At 37.7% G+C, this 19,056-nt stretch overlaps 1 protein-coding gene across 1 annotated transcript in view; it reads right to left on the bottom strand.

The window, feature by feature from the left end:
• THSD7B (thrombospondin type 1 domain containing 7B) overlaps positions 1-19,056 on the bottom strand; it is a 401,417-nt gene that overhangs the window by 240,585 nt on the left and 141,776 nt on the right. Inside the window, exons 6-7 of the mRNA XM_039222263.1 lie at positions 10,465-10,659; positions 4,712-4,978 (exon numbers count right to left, since the gene is read on the bottom strand). Of these exons, the coding sequence (XP_039078194.1) occupies positions 4,712-4,978; positions 10,465-10,659 (462 nt within the window). The remainder of the gene's footprint in view (positions 1-4,711; positions 4,979-10,464; positions 10,660-19,056) is intronic.

The raw sequence follows: 19,056 nt of genomic DNA on the forward strand, positions 1-19,056 counted from the left end.
AACAAGCATTGGGTCAAAGAAGAAATCAAAAGGGAAATCAGAAAGTTAAAACTAATAAAAATGGAACAACAACCTACCAAATCCTATGGGATCCTATGAAAGTAGTTCTGAGAGGAAAGTTTACATGGATACATTAAGAAATTAGATCTCAAACTACCCTAACACCTCAAGCAACTAGAAGAATAAATTAAACCTCAGTATCAAAAGGAAGGAAATAAGATCGGAGGGGAAATAAAAGAAATAGAGATCAGAAAAACAGGAAGGATCAATGAAACTAAGCTGTTCTTTTTTTCTTTAGTTTTTTGATGTTTATTTTTGAGAGAGAGAGAGAGGGAGGGAGGGAGGGAGGGAGACACAGAATCCAAAGCATGCCCTAGGCACAGAGCCTGACACAGGGTTCTAACTCTCGAGCCCTGAGATCAGGACCTGAGCCAAAGTTGGATGCCTAACTGACAGAGCCACTCAGGTGCCCATGGATAGTTGTTTGAAACAAAATTGGCAAACTTTGCCTAAATTTAAAAAAAGGCTCAAAATTAGAAATGGAAGAAGAGACATTATAACTGATACCACAGAAATATATATAATCATAAGAGGCTACTGTGAATGATTACAAGCCAACAGATTAGGTAATGTAGCAGACATAATTTCTAAAAACCCACAACCTATTAAGACAGAAACATGTGAACAAGCCAATAATGAGTAAAGGGATTAAACCACTTATCAAAAACCTCCCGACACAGAAAATCCCAGGAACAGATGGCTTCAATGGTGAATTCTACCCAACATTTAAAAAAGAATTAATGCCAATTTTTCTCAAACTCTTCAAAAAAAAAAATTGAAGAGGAGAAATACATCTAGTTTCCTACAGGACCAGTGTTACTTGATACCAAAGCCAGATATGGACACTACGATAAAAGATTACTATTAGAACAGTATTACTCAGGAAAATAAATGACAAAATTAACAAAATATCAGGATACTGAAATAAGACATGAATATTATACACCATGATCAAGTATGATTATACATCCTTTCAATTCAAGGATGATTCACTATACACAAATCTGTAAATGTAATACATCACATTAGTAGGAGACAGACATCACATGATCATTGACATAAATGCAAAATAAAACATTTGACAAAATATCACACCATTTCATGATAAAAAACCTTCAATGGATGGTGTGTGGAAGAAATATTCAACATAATAAAGGCCACATGTAACAAACTCACAGCAAACATTATATTCAATGTTGAAACAGGAAAAAGACGAGATTGCTTCCTCTGACCTCTCTTGTTCACTTTAGTACTGGAAATCCTCGGCGGAGCAATTAAAACAGGCAAAAATGTAAACCCTGAACAACCAACCAAACAAAAACATCCAAATAGGAAAGAAAGAATTAAAATTGTCACTATTTGCAGGGGATATTATTTTGTATATAAAAAACCTCAAAGACTCAACCAAAAAACTGGTGAAACTACTCAGCAATTTCAATGAAGTTTCAAGATTAAAAAAGTCAACATACAAAAATCAGTGATTTTTTTAAGTTTTATTTTGAGAGACAGTGAGCTGGGGAGGGTCAGAGAGAGGTGAGAGAGAGAGAGAGAGAGAGAGAGAGAGAGAATCCTAAGCAGGCTCCACACTGTCGGACACTTCAACAAGTGAGTCACCCAGGTGTCCCCCCAAATCAGTTGTTACTGTATACTAATAATGAAACTTCTGAAAACTAAAACTATCCCATTCACAAGAGCATGAAAAAAATAAAATACCTAGGAATAAATTTAACCAAGTAAGTGAAAGATCTGTATGATGAAAACTACAAAACTTAGTTGAAATAAATTGAAGTAGATACAAGAAATGGAAAAAAACAACAACCACCTGTGTTTAAGGATCAGAGAAATTCTATTACAATGGCCTTAGTCCCAAAGCTTTTTATAGACTTAATGTAATCTGTATCAAAATTCAAATGGCATTCTTCACATAAATAGAGAAATAAAACCACCAAGGACCCCAAATAGTCAAAGCAGTCCCAAGGATCAACAAAGATGAGTTATCACACCTCCTGATTTCAAGTCATACTACAAAGCTCTCATAATAAAAACAGATTACTATTGGCATAAAAAGACATGGACTAATGAAACAGAATATAGATCCTAGAATAAAACCCAGGCATATTCAGTCAACTAAGATTCAACAAGAAAGGAAAGAACACCCAATAGAGAAATGACAATCTCTTTAGATGATGTAGGAAAAACTGAACACGTGCAGAATGATGAAACTGGACCCTTATCTTACATTTAAAAATTTAACAAAAGAGGTCAAAGACTTACATATACAACCTGACACCATGAAACTCCTAGAAGAAAATATAGTCAAGATGCTATTTAACATTGGTTTTGGTAATGAGGTTTTGGATCTATCACCAAAACAACAATGGCAACCCAGTGAGATTATATCAAACTTAAGCTTCTGCATAGCAACAGAAGCAATCAACAAAATGAAATGGCAACATAGTAAATGGGAGAAGACTTTTTGCCAAACATGTATCAGATAGCACTTCAACATCCAAAATATATAAAGAACACACTCCATCTAATTATGGAATAGGCAGAGAAACAGACATCCCCCCCAAAAATATCCAAATGGCCAACAGGTACATGAAAAGACTTTCAACATAACTAACCATCAGGGAAATGCAACTCAAAACCATAGCGAAACACCACCTCATATCTGTTAGAATGGCTATAATCAAGAAGTAATGAATGTTGAGGAGAATTGGAGAAAAGGGAACCCTTGTACACTTGTTGGTAGAAATGATATTGGTTCAGCCACTATGGAAAACAATACTCAAGTTAGTTAAATATTAGCAATAGATCTGTGGGATTCAGGAATCCCACATCTGGGCACATACCTAAAGGAAATAAAAACAGTGTGTTAAAGAAATATACTCCTGTGTTAGTTGCAGGATTCTTCACAATAGCCAAGCTATGGAAATAACCTAAGTGCCCAATCAACAAAGGATTATAAAGATGTGAGATTATATTATATTATATGGCCATAAGAAAGAACATCCTGCCATTTATAACAACATGGATGGATCCTGAGGATATTACACTAAATGAGAAGTCAGATAGAGAAAGGCAAATACTGTAGGTTATCACTTGTATGTGGAGTTTAAAGAAATCAAACTTATAAAAACAGAGTAGATGGGGTTTACTAGGAGATAAAGGGTTGGGGGTGAGGGAATAGCACACATGTTATTAAGCTGTGCCAATTTGCAACAAGTAGTGAATAAGTCCTAGAGGTTTAATGCACCCTATAGTGAATATACACACCTATAATTATGTTATAATCAAATTGCTAAAAGACCAGAACTTAATTATTCCAACCACTAAAAAGAAATGATAATTTTGTAATGGGATAGTGGTGCTAATTATCACTGCAATGACAATCACATCTCTATAAAAGTCCATGAAATTAACATGTTGTATACCTTAAAGGTATACAACATTGTAAGTCAAACATTTCAATGGGAAAAAGGAAATGCAATTTGTAGAAAACATTGTATTTGCGAGTATATGTATGTGTGTGTATACATATATACATACATAACTGGAAAAAACAAAGATTAGAGTAAATGAGCTTTGGCTTCCTTAAAATGGGTCCACAACTTGCTTGTGAGGGGTTTAAAGTTTCTACGAGTCAAATCACTGAAGAAAATTTTATAAAGTAACCCAGGAAGCAGAGCAATGATTTCACCAATTAAAAAGTATTAAACCTTAAGTTGCATTCATATAATGGTATGGACTTATCTTACGATAGGCTAATGCATTGGGAATGAAGACAAACTCTCGTTTACCTGACTTCTAGGTCAGAACTCAATCACCTCAATAATTTCTAGTATTATTGAGGAAGCTTATTAGAACACAGGGCTTTGACGACAGAGGCCAAACTCTTTCATCCTCCCCCAGCTTGACTTCTCTTTCATACCCTCTGTAAAATTCCTAATGTTTTTAGTCTTTAAAAAAATAATAAAATAAAAAGCCACAAGCTAGAGTATGAAATACATAGACTCCATTGTAATCTTTAGTCTCAGGCCACCCTACCCCCTATTAACGTTTACCCCAACTGTTTTTAATCTCATTCTTTAACCCATTCACCGCTATCTTTCAAATTCTCCCAAGATTCAAAAAAGACAGTCTTCCTAATTTACAGCTCACAGAACTCTCCTAGATTGCCTATGTTTTCTTCCTACAGTTTTATTCTATAAATTGAGATATACTTATATATTACATGGTAAATCATTTTAAAATCAACATTTTAATTGGTATTTTGTCAACTAACTTAGAAGAAATTCAAAGCCTGATGCTTTTTCTATGTATGATTAGAGCACCAAAACATACTCCAAGATGTATTTTTTTTTTAAAATATGGCTTTTTCATTGAAATAGAGCAACTGTACTTATCCACAGTTAATCAAGTGGCCAAAGGTAAAGTATAGAGTGAGGGGAATTCAGGATCCAAAAGAATCACATTCCAATCAGTAAGATATGGATCTATATGCATTCCAAATGCCTGTATTTTATGAAAGGCTGTGTTATTGACCAAGGGGAACTAAACAATTATTAAAGAACAAAGCTGCTAATTCTAGACTGTGGATACATCTCTGGGTCTGTTCCCATCTGTTACTTCTCATCCGTCTCCTTACCAGAGCTGCTGCAGTATGAGGGATCAACAGGTCTTCCATTTTTATCAGAGCAGGCTATTGCTCGAAAGCGCATGCCTTTTCCACATTCTTTCCTTTCTCCTTGTACCCGAAATCCTCCTCGTTGAGTCTCCCTTCTACCTTCTGGAAGAATGCAATCTGACCAGTTTCCATAAGGTTGAGATATAAATACACCACAGGGGCATAGTTCTGTTTCCACAAGAGGGTACAGGTCAGAGTCCTGGCATTTCTCTTTCTTCCTGCTTTTCCCTGTTCCAAAAAGAGACATTGCTATATTAATCTCACATCTGTTTTGTTAAAAAGTCACATTATTGTCTTTACTATCTTAGAAAATTTAATCTTACGCATATCTTTCCACTGCCCTCCCTGACTCTTTATTGTGAAGAAAGTAAATCTTAGGACAATGAAAACAATTCTCAAACCAACTGTGAAAGTCACGGTATCCTGGGGAAAAAAATTAAAAATCGTTTTATGTTGGAAAGTGGCAAAAAAAGAAAAAAAAGATGCTTGCTACAGTGACTCAACAGCTAGAAAATTTTTGTGAACTCATTTAGTTGGATTTTCTAACTTGTTGATAAGAACAAGCATATTACCTTGTCTGAGTCTTCTTGGAATTAATGGTCTCCAGGGAAACAAACATAAACCATAAACACCCCTCTCTTCTTGAAGTACATTTTTGAAAAAAGCTTATTCAAAGAACAAAAGGATACCCTCCCATACAATGGCTCTGGAGTGAGGTTAGGGGTCACTCCAGGTATGGCAGACAAAGCAGAACTTATTTTGGTCCTTGCCATCAAGTAGCTCACAAATGCTGACACAATAAAATGAAATAAATGCTCCAATAATGTTGGGTAATTTAATCTGAGAAAAAGCCATGGCTTCCATTTTGAGAGACTATTTTAACTCAAATATTCTAGAATATGACTTTGCCTTACCAACTGACTTTGATGGACCTTTTAGCTGTGATGCTGTCTTTGAGTCATGAGAATACAGAATCAATTCTTACTGCTGAGTACTTGATCATTATGTTTAATGGGGTTTCAAGTCAGCCTGTAACTTGATTCAACTTTTTGGCTAACACACTGCCATTGGACTCCTAAAAATTCTCAAATAGATCTAATAATTATATTTTGTTTCCTCATTAATAAGTCATCAGCTAGAGTCTTGGCTGGCTATAGAAAAATGAAGTATGCTAATTTACTGGTCTTATTCCCAGTCTTTATAGCTATTTTAGAAATGCTTTATACAAGCTGATGCATAGGATATTTTCTCATTGTCAAATAGTTTATGTAATTTTACAGTTGCTGTTGGAGGATTGGCTCTAAGGTCAGACATGCTGCTTATGGCCACAATAAATAAGGATTCCTGCAGGACCTGAAATGATCTTGCAGGAGCTTCAGCTGCGCCACTCTCTCTCTGGGAGGATGCAATCATTTCCTCTATCATTAGGGGCACTTGAGAAGAGTAAGTTTGAGAAACACAGCTTCTTCTATTGTGGCTCTGAGAAATAACTGGTTGAGAGATACAAAGAAACCAGTCACTAGGTTCTCTTCTTTTCTGATCCATTATCTTTACCTATAGGAAAAGTGTAACTTTTTAAATGTTTATTGATTTTTGAGGGGAGAGGAGAGGGAGAGGAAAGAGGAGAGGAGAGAAAGAGAGCAAGCATGAGTAGGGGAGGGGCAGAGCAAAAGGGAGATAGAGCACTTGAAGCAGGCTCTAGGTTCCAGGCTGTCAGCACAGAGCCTGATGCAGACCTCAAATCCACAGACCATGACCTGAGTCAAAGTCAGATGCTTTACCGACTGAACCACCCAGGCGCCCCACCTACAGAGTTGAATTCCTTATTATCTCCACTCTAGATTTCTTGCTCAAGCTTCTGAGCCACAGACTGGAACTTTAAGGGACAATCAAACTCAACCTTGCAAAACCCATCCTCAAGCTTTTCACAGCAGGACCTTCCTTTCTGCATCTTCATTTACCAAGTATACCAAGTGTAAAATGTCAGACTTGAAATCTGTTGCACTATCTGGCTACCTGTATCTGCTTAATGACAAAGATCATTTCAAAGGACTCTTGAAACCAGTGCATTGTTGCCATTCTGACCAATGCCACCCTTATTTAGCCCACCTCCAGATTTCCAGTTTAAATCATCACACAGCTTCTAATCTCTGATACCTCATTTTCCTTTCAATCTTCTCCTCACACTGCAGCTAGAACCAGCTCACAAAGATGGAAGTCTGATCTCATTTATCTACTTAAAAGGCTTCAGTGACTTACCATAGTTCATAGAATGAAGTCTAGGCTCCTTGGCATGGTCATCAAGGACCTCAAGTGTCTGATCCCATTAGCACCTCTCCTGCCTATGTGGTGCCACTCTGCCTCTGTCACTTCACAAGCTAGACACAAGCACCTTTCAGTTCCTAGAAATTACTCATTGATTTCTGGCCTTTGCATTTCTTACACCAGAAATTTTCCTAGATTCCAACTTCCCCCCATAGACTAGTTAATGTTTACTTGTCCTTCCTTTCTGGCAGGGGTAATTTATTAGTTACCCCTGGAAAAGGTACTCTTCTGTAGTTCTATTCTGTCTACCACAAGCTATGCCTTTCCAAGGGTGATCACATCCCAGGTCTTATAATTATGCTACCTTAGATGGTAAAATGGACTGTGTAGATGTGACTAAGTTTATTGACCTTGGGATGAGATTATTCTGGATTATCTGGGTGGGTCCAACCTAATCACATGGTAGAGAATCTTTGTTAAATCAGAGGCCAAATGCTCAGAGACACACCATGTTACTGAATTTCAAGATGGAAGAGGAGAGTCTCATGAGCCAAGAAATGTTGACAGCCTCTAGAAGCTAGAAAAAAGGAAGTAAAATTTCCCTAGAGCATCCAGAAAGGCATGCAGTTCCACCATTTTGTTTTCAGTCTGCTGATACACGTTTATTTTAGATACAATTCAAGTCACAAATTTGTGTTCTTTTTAAGCCACTACATTTGTGGTAATTTGTGACATTAGCATTAAGAAACTCATAGCACTAATATAACAACTATTTTCAAAAGTAGTATACTGTGTTGTAACTGTAATAAAATCTCTCTCTCTCATTACAGTGTAAGCTCTTCAATTAAGATCATGTCTACCTATTCCCTAGTAGTATTCCCAAGGCCGAGCACATGTAAGTAGTCAAGAAAACTGCTCATTAAGAAAAGGTTTAAAGAAGGTAGAGTCGGGAAGAAAGAAGACAAAAGGATACAGGGAGAGCAAGAGAGAGGAAGAAGAAAAATATTAATCTACAAGGCAACCAAGAGTTGCTGGCAGAGTATTTTGTATGAATACATGCCATCTCTGTATTTGGGATATCCTTAATTATGTGGCACCACTGTTTAAACAAAGACTGGAGTAAATTCATACAGAAACGGTTCTTAAAATGAGAAATTATCACCAGTCCTTTACTTTGGTTACATTATAGTCAACAATGTTAACTTTTGGATTCAAAACTAGTTAGTACTAAAAACAAAAAAGAAAAAACACACTACCACCAACCACCACCACCACAAAGGAACAAAAAAGCCTATCAAGACTACCAGTCCCTAATACAACTGTAAAGTTATTTTTCCACACTTAAGTCAGAAGGAAATGTGTGACTGTTCTCACAAGACATAAAACTATAAGAATATATTAAATGTGTTCTTTATCCAGTTATTTTCTATATTAATAACCTGAACAAACCTACTTAATGGATTATTTTCAGCACTGTATCAACAACAGATATAAATACCATTCAATCTAAAACCTATGATGATCCTGTTTAGGTACAATACCCAGGACTTTCAGATATTGAATTAAAGCCTCTTGTTAAAAATGGAAAAAAAAAAAAAAAAAGAAAAATACCCTAGATGGTCCCTTATAATATGCAGTGGCTTGTATTATTGTATGCTTCTCCATGTTTATCTGTGTTAAAGACAGTCCCATAGTCTTATAGTCTAACCCCATGCCTTTTACTACCATTCATGTTAGAGATTACTTCAGTTTACCAAATTACATGAGAAACCAAAAGGCAAGCATAGTACAACAATAAAAGTCTTAAGAAGTGATGAATTTCAATTCTTACTGCCCCTCCACACCTAATACCTGATTGGTTTTCCCCCTAAAACTCCTGTGTTTCATAAAATTGTCCAGTTGTTTCCAAGATGTGAAGACACACAAATGTCAATTAGCAAGCAAAAAGCATAGTCAATAAAGAAAAATTCTCAATAGATTTTTAGTATGAGTAATTCTTAGAATAGAATTTACAGAAAAGCATACAGTGGCTTTTCCAATATTTAATAAGTTTATTTTATGTGAGTCAAGTGTGTTACTTTTGACAATTTATAACAAACTTCACTATCTTAATAAATACCATGGGATTTTCAATATTCCCTTTTTCAATTTGCAGGTATAAAATATCAGGAGTAAACCCTCAAGAAAAAAGAAAAGACAAAACTGGCCACTAATGAAAAATGTCCTTTTCCTGAAAAGAAAATTCTCACGTCAAAGACAAAGAAAATTGCCAGGATGATGGCTTCTGAAGCCCTACGTATGAACGTGCCCACCAAGTTTTACTGGTACACCTGAACTTGAAGTTATTCCTGTCACATACAGGGAATATAATGTAGTGGAATGTAAGAATTTTTTCATCTTAGAAACACAAGCAATGCCACATAAAGTTATATATGACAGAGTTTTGTAGAAGAGAGCACTAAGTTCACCATACTTTGTTGTTTCTATTTGATTATACATTTCACCTAAACTTATGAATGGGCTCGCGGGTTATGTGCAAAAACCCTGTTAAAGGTTCTCATCAATTAAGTAGATCCATTAGAGGGAGTTAAATTAATCTTGTAAGCAATGCATTCAAACAAAGGGTATTTGAAACCAAGAGAATTAGTCTTTGAATTGCTTATAAGAACAAATGGTCTTCTATGCCTAATTCTTCAATGTCAACACCAATTTTATTATCCCAGTGATTATTTCGGCATTTTTCCTTTGGGTCTTCATTACCTAAATTAAGTTTTTCTGGATATACAAATACAACTACAAGAAATTCTGGGGTTATTTATCTAAACTAGCAGTACAGTATGCATCAATTATTTGTATATTACAAGAAAAAATCACTCCAGCACCTTGATTAAACTATTAATTGCTTTAATTTCCATTAAACTTCATGGATGCTAACAGAACCAAAATAATATACCACAAAAGCAGAACCTGTATGTAATTTGACTTTTATCTTGCACTAATAAAATTTTAAAGTGTAAGATTGCTTGTAAGGTAATGGCCAAATGATACAGGTTAGATCTGCCATTGATATGTTTTATACATCAGTCACGGATTTCAATCTTGCTGAGATTCTGATGTGACAAAACACCAGAATCTCTGCCATTAACTATTCCAAGCTAGCTGGCGGCAATGCTGCCATGTAAGACTTTTATAAGGATTATATGTTCTACATAGGGAACTTCATAGCTATAGAATGGTCCTTATCATTTCACAAATATTGAGTAGATATTATGTGACAGAAATAGGCACAGAAGATACATAGTCAGGAAAGAGCAGAGAAAGGGAGAGACCGGATACGTTTCTAGTCCTTCTGGAGCTTCCATCTTCTGGGGCAGGTTCAGGAGCACATCTGTTGCCTGAAGCTAAGAAATCAAAAGTACACCCTACCTGAGAGCAGTCGCGGACCCTACCTGAGAGCTGTCGCCGTCGACTTCGGGTTGTGTCACAATCTGTGGAACAGGGTGTAAACTTGGACCAAACGGTGAAGGTGCAGTCATCGCGACATGGGACCGTGCATTCCTGCACAAGGGGAGGCATGCCATTTGTCTGCTTGAGGCATTCCATCATTTCTGCTGACTGGTTATCATCAGAGATGCAGGAGACCGCTTTACAAGAAGAAAAAAAAAAAAACACAACAACACATGGATTCTTTTGTTATTTTGATTCAATCAGTCTGCTGCTGGTTCTTCGACAAAATGGCAGAATACCCCAGTGTTAGAAAATTTGGTCATCACTGTGACTATAAAAGGTGTTTAACATAGCTAACCTTATTTCTCTCTGGAAATTAAACGTTTACCATTGCCAGTGGAGGTATTTGAGGATTTAATTGCTTTCATTATTAATCCAATTTGGTTACACTGACAGCAACCAAAATAACTTTCAGTAATTTATTGTACATGAGCTTGTGCATATCTGATCTTGAGGGATGATCTGAAACTAGGAAAGAATGTGTAAGCTTAATAGAGGACAAAGAAGTACAAATCCATTAAAATCATGTGAATTCTTCCTAGATTTAATTTACTTTGCTGGTTTAAATGGCACTTATGGAAATGGTCCTATTTTCACTTCACAACCAGTTGATTAAGTGTCTGACTTTGGCTCAGGTTATGAGTTTGAGTCCTGAGTCAGGCTCTCTGCTGTCAGTGCAGCACCGGCTTCAGATCTTCTGTCCCTCTCTTTGGACCTCTCCTGCTCACACTCACTTTCTCAACAATAACCATTAAAAAACTAATAAAAAATTGTATTAGTAAACTTTCCCTTGTTAACATTTCAGGATCAACAAAAAATTTTCAATACTTTTTCTTCCAAGTATAGGCATCATCTCTCTAGGTAATTCCCATTACAGATACCTTATCAATTGCATATTTCTTTTTCATTCAGAGTTTTTCGAAAAGAATATCTCTAGTCATACCTTAAAAATAACCAATAATCTTAAGCAAAATTTCATAAATGCTTTACTTCAGTCCTGTGTTTGATTCTTTGAACTAGTGACATTTTATTCAATTATAAAGGATATTTTTGTGCATTTTTTATTCACCCTAATTATGGACCCTCTAGGATTTGGTCTGTATTCTCTAGACCAGTAGCTTGCAACCTTGTCACTATTGACATTTTGGGTTACATACTTTGAGTAGACCTGCGTTTCTTGTGCACTGTAAGATACTTAACAGCATCCCTGGCTTCTACCTATTAGATGCCAGCAGCACACACATCCTGCCGGTTGTGAAAACCACAAGTTCTAGACATTACCAAATGGTGAAAACTACACTTCTAAGAGGATTCCTAGCCATTGAGGTTTAAGACAATACAAAGACTCTATGGCATGCCTTCAGATCTACTGCAACAGCATCTCTGAGGAAAAAAAATTCTAGGAATATCTTTGCCTTTAAGTTCCCCAGGTGGTTCTGATGCAGCCTGTCCACTAATAACCTATGTTTGGTGTTGTGCCTGTGGATATTGTGCATGTTACTGGATGTTTGCTGAATTCATCATCCTAAAGAAATCATGGTTTAGAATCATTTTTATTACAACTCTAAAATCCACCAAGTTAAAAGCAATAAACTTACCACTGCTTAGGATCAACATTGTTTTGCTGTTTTTTTTTTTTAATTTTTTTAATGGTTTTTTTAAATTTTATTTATTTATTTATTTATTTATTTATTTCTAGGAGAAAGAGACAGCATGAGCAGGGAAGGGTCAGAGAAAGAGGGAAACACAGACTCTGAAACAGGTTCCAGGCCCTGAGCTGGCAGTCAGCACAGAGCCCGACGCGGGGCTCGAACCCACAAACCGCGAGATCATGACCTAAGCGAAAGTCCGACGCTTAACTGACTAAGCCACCCAGGTGCCCCAGGATCAACACTGTTAAGAACACTTTATATAGAAACTTACATAATGCAGGCTAAGTGTACATAGGAGTTCCATTAGTGGCCCATTCTTCTTATATTCTGAATTCCTTTCATTATTCTGAGCACAGAACAATTCAACTGGAGTATTTTTCTTTTTTTTTAAAGTAACTGAAAACCAAACCCATTGAATGCTTTAGGACCAAGACATTAGCTAAGATGATAATGGATGCCACACAATACTTCCCTGTTTGTACGTCGGCTCTGTGGTCATTCACAGATTTTGAATAATTTTTGCTTTTGTTTTTTTATTAGCATCCTAGGAACAAAATCCACTGCACAAAGCCAACTTCACCTGTGTTTGTTCTATTGGGACTATTATAGTCATTAATGATGAATACACCAACATACTTTATCTTAGGTCAGGTACAGGCAAATGTTACTGGAATTGCATGTTTAAATAACTAATCTGCAGTCAATTTAGGGGACTTTTATCTTGCCAAGGTATTTTTTTCTCTTTTCTTAACAATGCACTGTTTAACATCAAGAGGATATTTAAATACTTTAAAAAGCATTGCTATATGAAATCTGAACTTCTATGTATATACCAATCAAGTATTTTTTCCAATAAAGGTTTTTAAGATAATTTTCCATGTAAGTTTATAATTTGACAACTATGATAAACATTCATTGATACTTTGAAATTCTACAAACTACATTAACAAATGCTAGATTTATGAATGTCTATATTGAACTATTTTGCATTAATGAAAAAGCATTAAAAATTTTAAAAATGGCTCAAACATGTGATATAATTCAAATGGTATGAAAGCGAATTCCAAATCCAAACATCCTGAACTAAGTTCCTTAATCTTTATGCTTAGACTCCTAATCTTTATAATGATAAGATCTCTATAACAAAGAGTTGTGAGAAATCTATCAACAGTATCTCTTGTACACTAAGGGTTCAATAAATGCTATCAATTATAATCTTTAATTTTAAAAATTTTTTAAAAAGTTAGAGCAATCAAGCAGGCTGATAGTTCTCGTCACAGGTAAACATGTACACTCTATCATTCTCCATGGCTCACTTCTTCCTGGGTCATTCTCAAAGCCTGAGGGATGACAGAGAAAGCCATAGTTGAATCTCACAGGATTCTGCCACTACACTTTAAAGTCACCATGAGTCAGTTTGTCAAATTTGTCCATTTTAACTGGGATAGGTAGAACAAATCAGTTCCATTGTTCCTATACAAATAGGTGTATTAGAGTAATCTAACGGAAAAATTACAGAGCTCTATGGGCCAAAGAAAACATCCACAGTTGTAGCATGAAGTTTGATGACACTCATATTAACCTCAAGATCCCTGCTGTGTGTTATTACTGATGGTCTATCAACTCAAAGATGAGTGGCAACTGACACACTACAGATCATACAATCATCAGCATAGGCCAGGCATTATTGTTTTCTGATTTCTCCAAGTTCAAGATTCTAATTTCTTTTCAGGGCACCTGGGTGGCTCAGTCGGTTAAGCATCCGACTTCGACTCAGGTCATGATTTCACAGTTCGTGGGTTCAAGTCCCGTGTCGGGCTCTGTGCTGACAGCTATCTCAGAGCCTGGAGCCTGCTTCACATTCTGTATCTCCCTCTCTCTCTCTGACCCTCCCCTGCTCATGCTGCCTGCCTGCCTCTCTGTCTCTCTCTCTGTCTCTCTCTCTCTGTCAGAAATAAATAAAACATTAATTTTTTTAAAAGATTCTAATTTCTTTTCAAGTGTGAAAAACAAAATCACCCAACACCAAACCATAAACGTGTATTTACTTCTTGTTAATGTTATAGGAGAAGATTTATTATTAAATACACATTGATTTGATTGTTGGATACTGAACTATACTAGTGGGTAGGAAATTACTGAAGAAAAATTAAGCACCAAGTCTGTAGGACTGGAAAACCAGGAAATGACAGAGAAGATATTTAGAGTAAATGAGGAGAACTAGTAGTTAGTGGTACAATCCAATTTAGAGCCACCTACTATTAGGCCAACTCCTAGGGAAAAGCTGTTTTTTAGATGTGTTAACCATTTTAAATCTACACTGTAGTTCTTAGTCATTACACGTATGTAGATTCCTTAGTCACAGAACTTCTTTTGAGAAATAAAACTGAGTTAGCAAAGTGTACTGATAAAATTTTAAGCCCTGGTGTCAAACTGAACTAAGAGTGACTAGTTTTTGTTATTGTTTGTTACCTTGGGAAAGTTATGTCAACTCTCTGAAGACTCAACTAACTCTCCTATATAATGAGCAGGAGAATACTTACACTATATAATAAATTGATGCAGATGAGGGACTTAGCACAGTAATGAAGAATTTGGTACATGCGACTGGAGAGTGATCTAATTTTATAATGAAGTTTACTGGAAATAAAAACCTAACAAGCATCAAGAAAGAAGAATCAACCATTACTTGCCTTGGTTCAGAAGAATTTTCCAAATCCTACCAATTAGTCTTGACCCCTAAGCAGGGTATCTGGGGCCTGTTTGGATTTACAATGTTGAGGTCAGTAGCCTCTTCCCAAGACTGCATGGCTCTCCCAAGGACATTGTCTGTTAGACTTCCAAGTGATGCTCTGTGTATTCTGTTCACGGTTTACAAAAATGAGGCTTATAAGCTACCATAGGAGATCAGAAATGCAGAGAAAGAAATAGATCCAAGGCCTGTTGGGAATTTCTTCCAGAAGCACCAAGATCAAAATCCTTAACTCTTGAAGAGTTTCATGGGAGGACAGTGAACATTTGCACAGAAGAGTTCTGGCCATATCTGCAGCTTTATACCTCACTCACTGAGGTGGTCCTATCCAGCACAGACAGCTGCCATGCCTCTCTATGCTAAAGCTGAATTCTAACATCTAATATTTACGGGCATTTGTCAAATTTTTCTGACCATTAGAACCATTACAGCTTCATTTCTAATAAGGAGAGGAGTGAGATAAGGCAGAAAAAAATAGCTCATCCCCTAAGATCAGGAATACATCTTAAAGTCATTTTTTTTACTTCTACAGTGGTCTAAACATTAGACTGCATTTATATACCTGGATCTTTATTACCAACACTTTGTTCCCTGTTGATCTTATTGAATTTGATCCATCCATTCATCCATGCATCTATCCAGTCACAATATATAAGCAACTATGAACAATTATAAAAGCATTGTATTTACACATACGTGTGCACGTACATATAAATAATCTGGCTTCTGGGAGGCTACAATAGTGGCAATGGCAAAAGGGTCAACAGTTCAATGTTTTCATCTTCCTAATGGAGATAACCAGCGAGGAAACTTGGTGTAGAAAGGAAAAGTAGGTACTTTAGTCCTAAACAGAAAGGATGCACAACAGGCAGGCAGAAAATAAGCCATTAGGGAGAATTTATCGGTCAGACATCAGCTATTTAGTTTAACTCTGAGTCCTGGGTCCCTTCGATCATAGCAAATCACTTGCAGACAATCTAGAACAAGTATTTCACTTTTGAGCTTTTAAGTTGTTCAAGTACTGTACTACACTAGTGGGCAAAGTCTATGAGGAAAGGGAGAGACATTTACTACAGACTCTTCCTGTCATGTATTTCTACCTGGACTGAATTGTTTAAGGGATGGCAATTCAATACTCAATTATAATCCTTGATTAAACTCGGAATATTTTTATTTTTGCTGGAGGAAAAATGTACTCCCAGGTAAAATTAGTTCCAATAACTGCAGAACAATCTTGTTACCGGGCATTACTTGAAATGTAGCTACCTTAAGATTTGGGCAGAAAGTTGTCAGACTAGCTGTCTGGGACAGCTGAGTATTCTTAAGGAATAATGGAGAATCAGGCATTTAAGTCGAGCCACTTAGACAAGCGCTCTCATACAATAGTCACCAGGTAAATAGGTAGGGCAGGGGTGACCTGGAACTCTCCAGAGAGCTTTATGAAGCCCAAGATCATATTTTACCATTCACAGTAGTACCTAACAATGTATACAATACATAGAATTGAGTTCAGTATCTTCACTTTTCTCATAATTATGACACAAGCTGAGCCTTGGAAGAAAAAAATAATAAAAAGCAGAGAAGAGTTACTAATTGCTTTCCCCTGTTAACTCACTCTTTTTAATTTTAGCAGTGTGGAAAGGAATGCCCTGACTCAATGTAAGTTTATCTGATAATTTAGCAGAACAAAGCAAGGACCTCTATGAATTCTCAGTGTGTCTGAGTTATTTATTTTTTTTAAAGAACTACCTGCTGTTAATGTGGGAGGCTTAGGCAGCCTTCTCAGGCTTCCAGGAGGACTCAAAGCCTCAGATTAACTATTACTAAACAGTCTTTGTGCCCCCATCACCCCTGGATTCAAATGGTCAGACATGCTGTGATAAATTGGTCTTCTTCTCAATTATGGTATGAAGAGGGCAGGGGACTCTGTCCTTGTAAGAAAGGATGATGTCCTGCCTGGGAAGACTAAGTAAGTGATGGAGCCTGCTACTTTCCAGCTATCCACACTCCTCACCTTCACCAAGGACACATTAGTTTGCTCACGGTGCTCTGGAATAGAGTTCCACTGTGATAGTTGACAAGAAAGGTTAAGATCCAAGAGGTCATGATTTCCAGGAAATGGGAGTGACATGCTAGAAAACTTGAGGGGCTCTATGAGCTGGCTTCCCTGCAAGCCTGAGAGGCGTCAAGTAGAAAGCTCCATTTCCATGCAGGTCATGGAGCAGAAAGGATGGACCATACTAGCTCAGCTCAACCAACATTCAGACAACATGTATCGGGCCCTACACTGTGGCTGGGGGTACACAGGTTGAAGAAATGCAGAAATAAAAGGTCACTACATTCAGGGTTCTGCAAGAGCACAGTCCTGGGGCCTCTGGCATTGGGCAGTCAGAGAAGCTTTCTGGAAGGACTGACACAGGAAAAGTGGAGGAAGATACATCCATTAATAACAACTTGAACCAGGCCAGGGCTTGAGATACCACAGGCCTGTGCAGAAAGCCAGCAATATGGTTGGCTGGCTTCCTGTACTTGCTAAGCATACTCCTAGGACTCTACTTCAAAATCTTTGAGAGGATCCAGCATGCATGTAATTACAAGGTCTGTATCTGGGAAGTTACCAATTTAATGACATTATGCCAGGCTCCCCATATCACATACAGGGTCTGGTGTAAGAATTTAAGCAGAGGTCATAAATTTACTACACATCTAAAGAATTAATTAAAATTAATAAATGTGTCATCGATTCTATTCTCCTACCTTAAAATATTTAGGTTCATAAGGACTTAGCTAGGTTACTATAAAAATTCTGGGAGGACTTGAAGTTTCAGTCTGGAATGTGCCTGCACCCCAGTCCCACACCCCAGCCCCTTTCTTTCCTTCCCACTCCCAGCTCAATTTTACCCCGGGAGTGACCTTCTTGCACTTGGAAATGGGCACTGTTGTCAGTTCTGCAAAGCTCCATTCACACGTGAGCTGCCTGTGACCCACCCTCAGGTCTAGAGCACACACAGAGCTAGAGCCAGCTTTCCTCAGATCAGACTTGCAAGAGGCCTATTTTGTCCCTGAAGCTTGCTCAGGGCCATATGGGCAGGAAATTCTGGAGTTCTAAAGACTGGGCAGAATTTAGATAAGGGATGGGTAGGGAAGCTGGCTTGGGGTTGGGGGTTCCTTAGGCATGACTGGGAAGGAAGCTGGAAGAAGGCCACAGAAGGGCTCTCAAAAGCACAGGAGTTAGAGGAGACCACCTCTTGCTGCGTCTAAGGGCAAAACTGCATTCCCTTCCAATTATTTTGATACAGACTGATGTAATCATCCTTAAGAGCTCCCTTCTTGGTAGTTAATCAGGAAAAGTACAAATGCCAAATTAAAGCTACCTCAGTCTGGGCTCTTTAAATTAGTTTCTTTCCTATTTACAATAACACTTTCCAGTCTTCATCTTTCAGCCACTTTCCCTTTTGACATCAAAGTATGGCACCCCACAAGGGTCTCGGGTTGCCAAGAAGGTCCTTCTGAAGCTCTCTGGGATTCTAACACCTGCAGTGAGAGGCCCTTGTCCACTTGGTGACTGCTGACCCTGGTGTCATTCATTGCTTGAGTCTCTTCTCAGCCCATAACCTCACGGTGATTCCCTGTCAGCCTGGGCATGGAATCTTCCTCTAGCTGAGGAGGCCTAGCCCGCCCTCGTGCTAGGGCTGTGTGATCGGTGCCCTGGGTTCCCCAGGGTGGATTTTCCTATTCTGCCTGCCAGACAGCACCAGCAGCCACCTCACCCTCCCTGGGGCAGGCAGGAATTTCTGGAGACTCTGTAGCAGAAGAAACCCAGTGGACATCTAGGGAGCCACTAAGGACCTCCTTCTGGAGTGGGGCCTCTGTAGGCCACCTCTTTCCATTGTTCCAAAAAGGGCATGGAGCACAAACTCTTCAGCTTCCTTCCCTTTCATTAGCCAAACCCTCTACCCTAACAACATCAGCTCTGAGTCAGAGAAACCAGAATGTGCATTCCTTCAGCTCCCCTTCCCCTTCCCCCTGGCTCTTTGTGTTTTCTCCCTAGGACCCATTCTGGCAGCAAGAGAAAAGCTTTTATTCTTCTTGTCTGAAAGACACTTCTCCAACATTTGTATCCATGTCCC

Source organism: Hyaena hyaena, unplaced genomic scaffold (genome assembly GCF_003009895.1).
Source record: "Hyaena hyaena isolate Hyena2069 unplaced genomic scaffold, ASM300989v1 scaffold_1096, whole genome shotgun sequence".
NCBI lineage: Eukaryota > Metazoa > Chordata > Mammalia > Carnivora > Hyaenidae > Hyaena > Hyaena hyaena.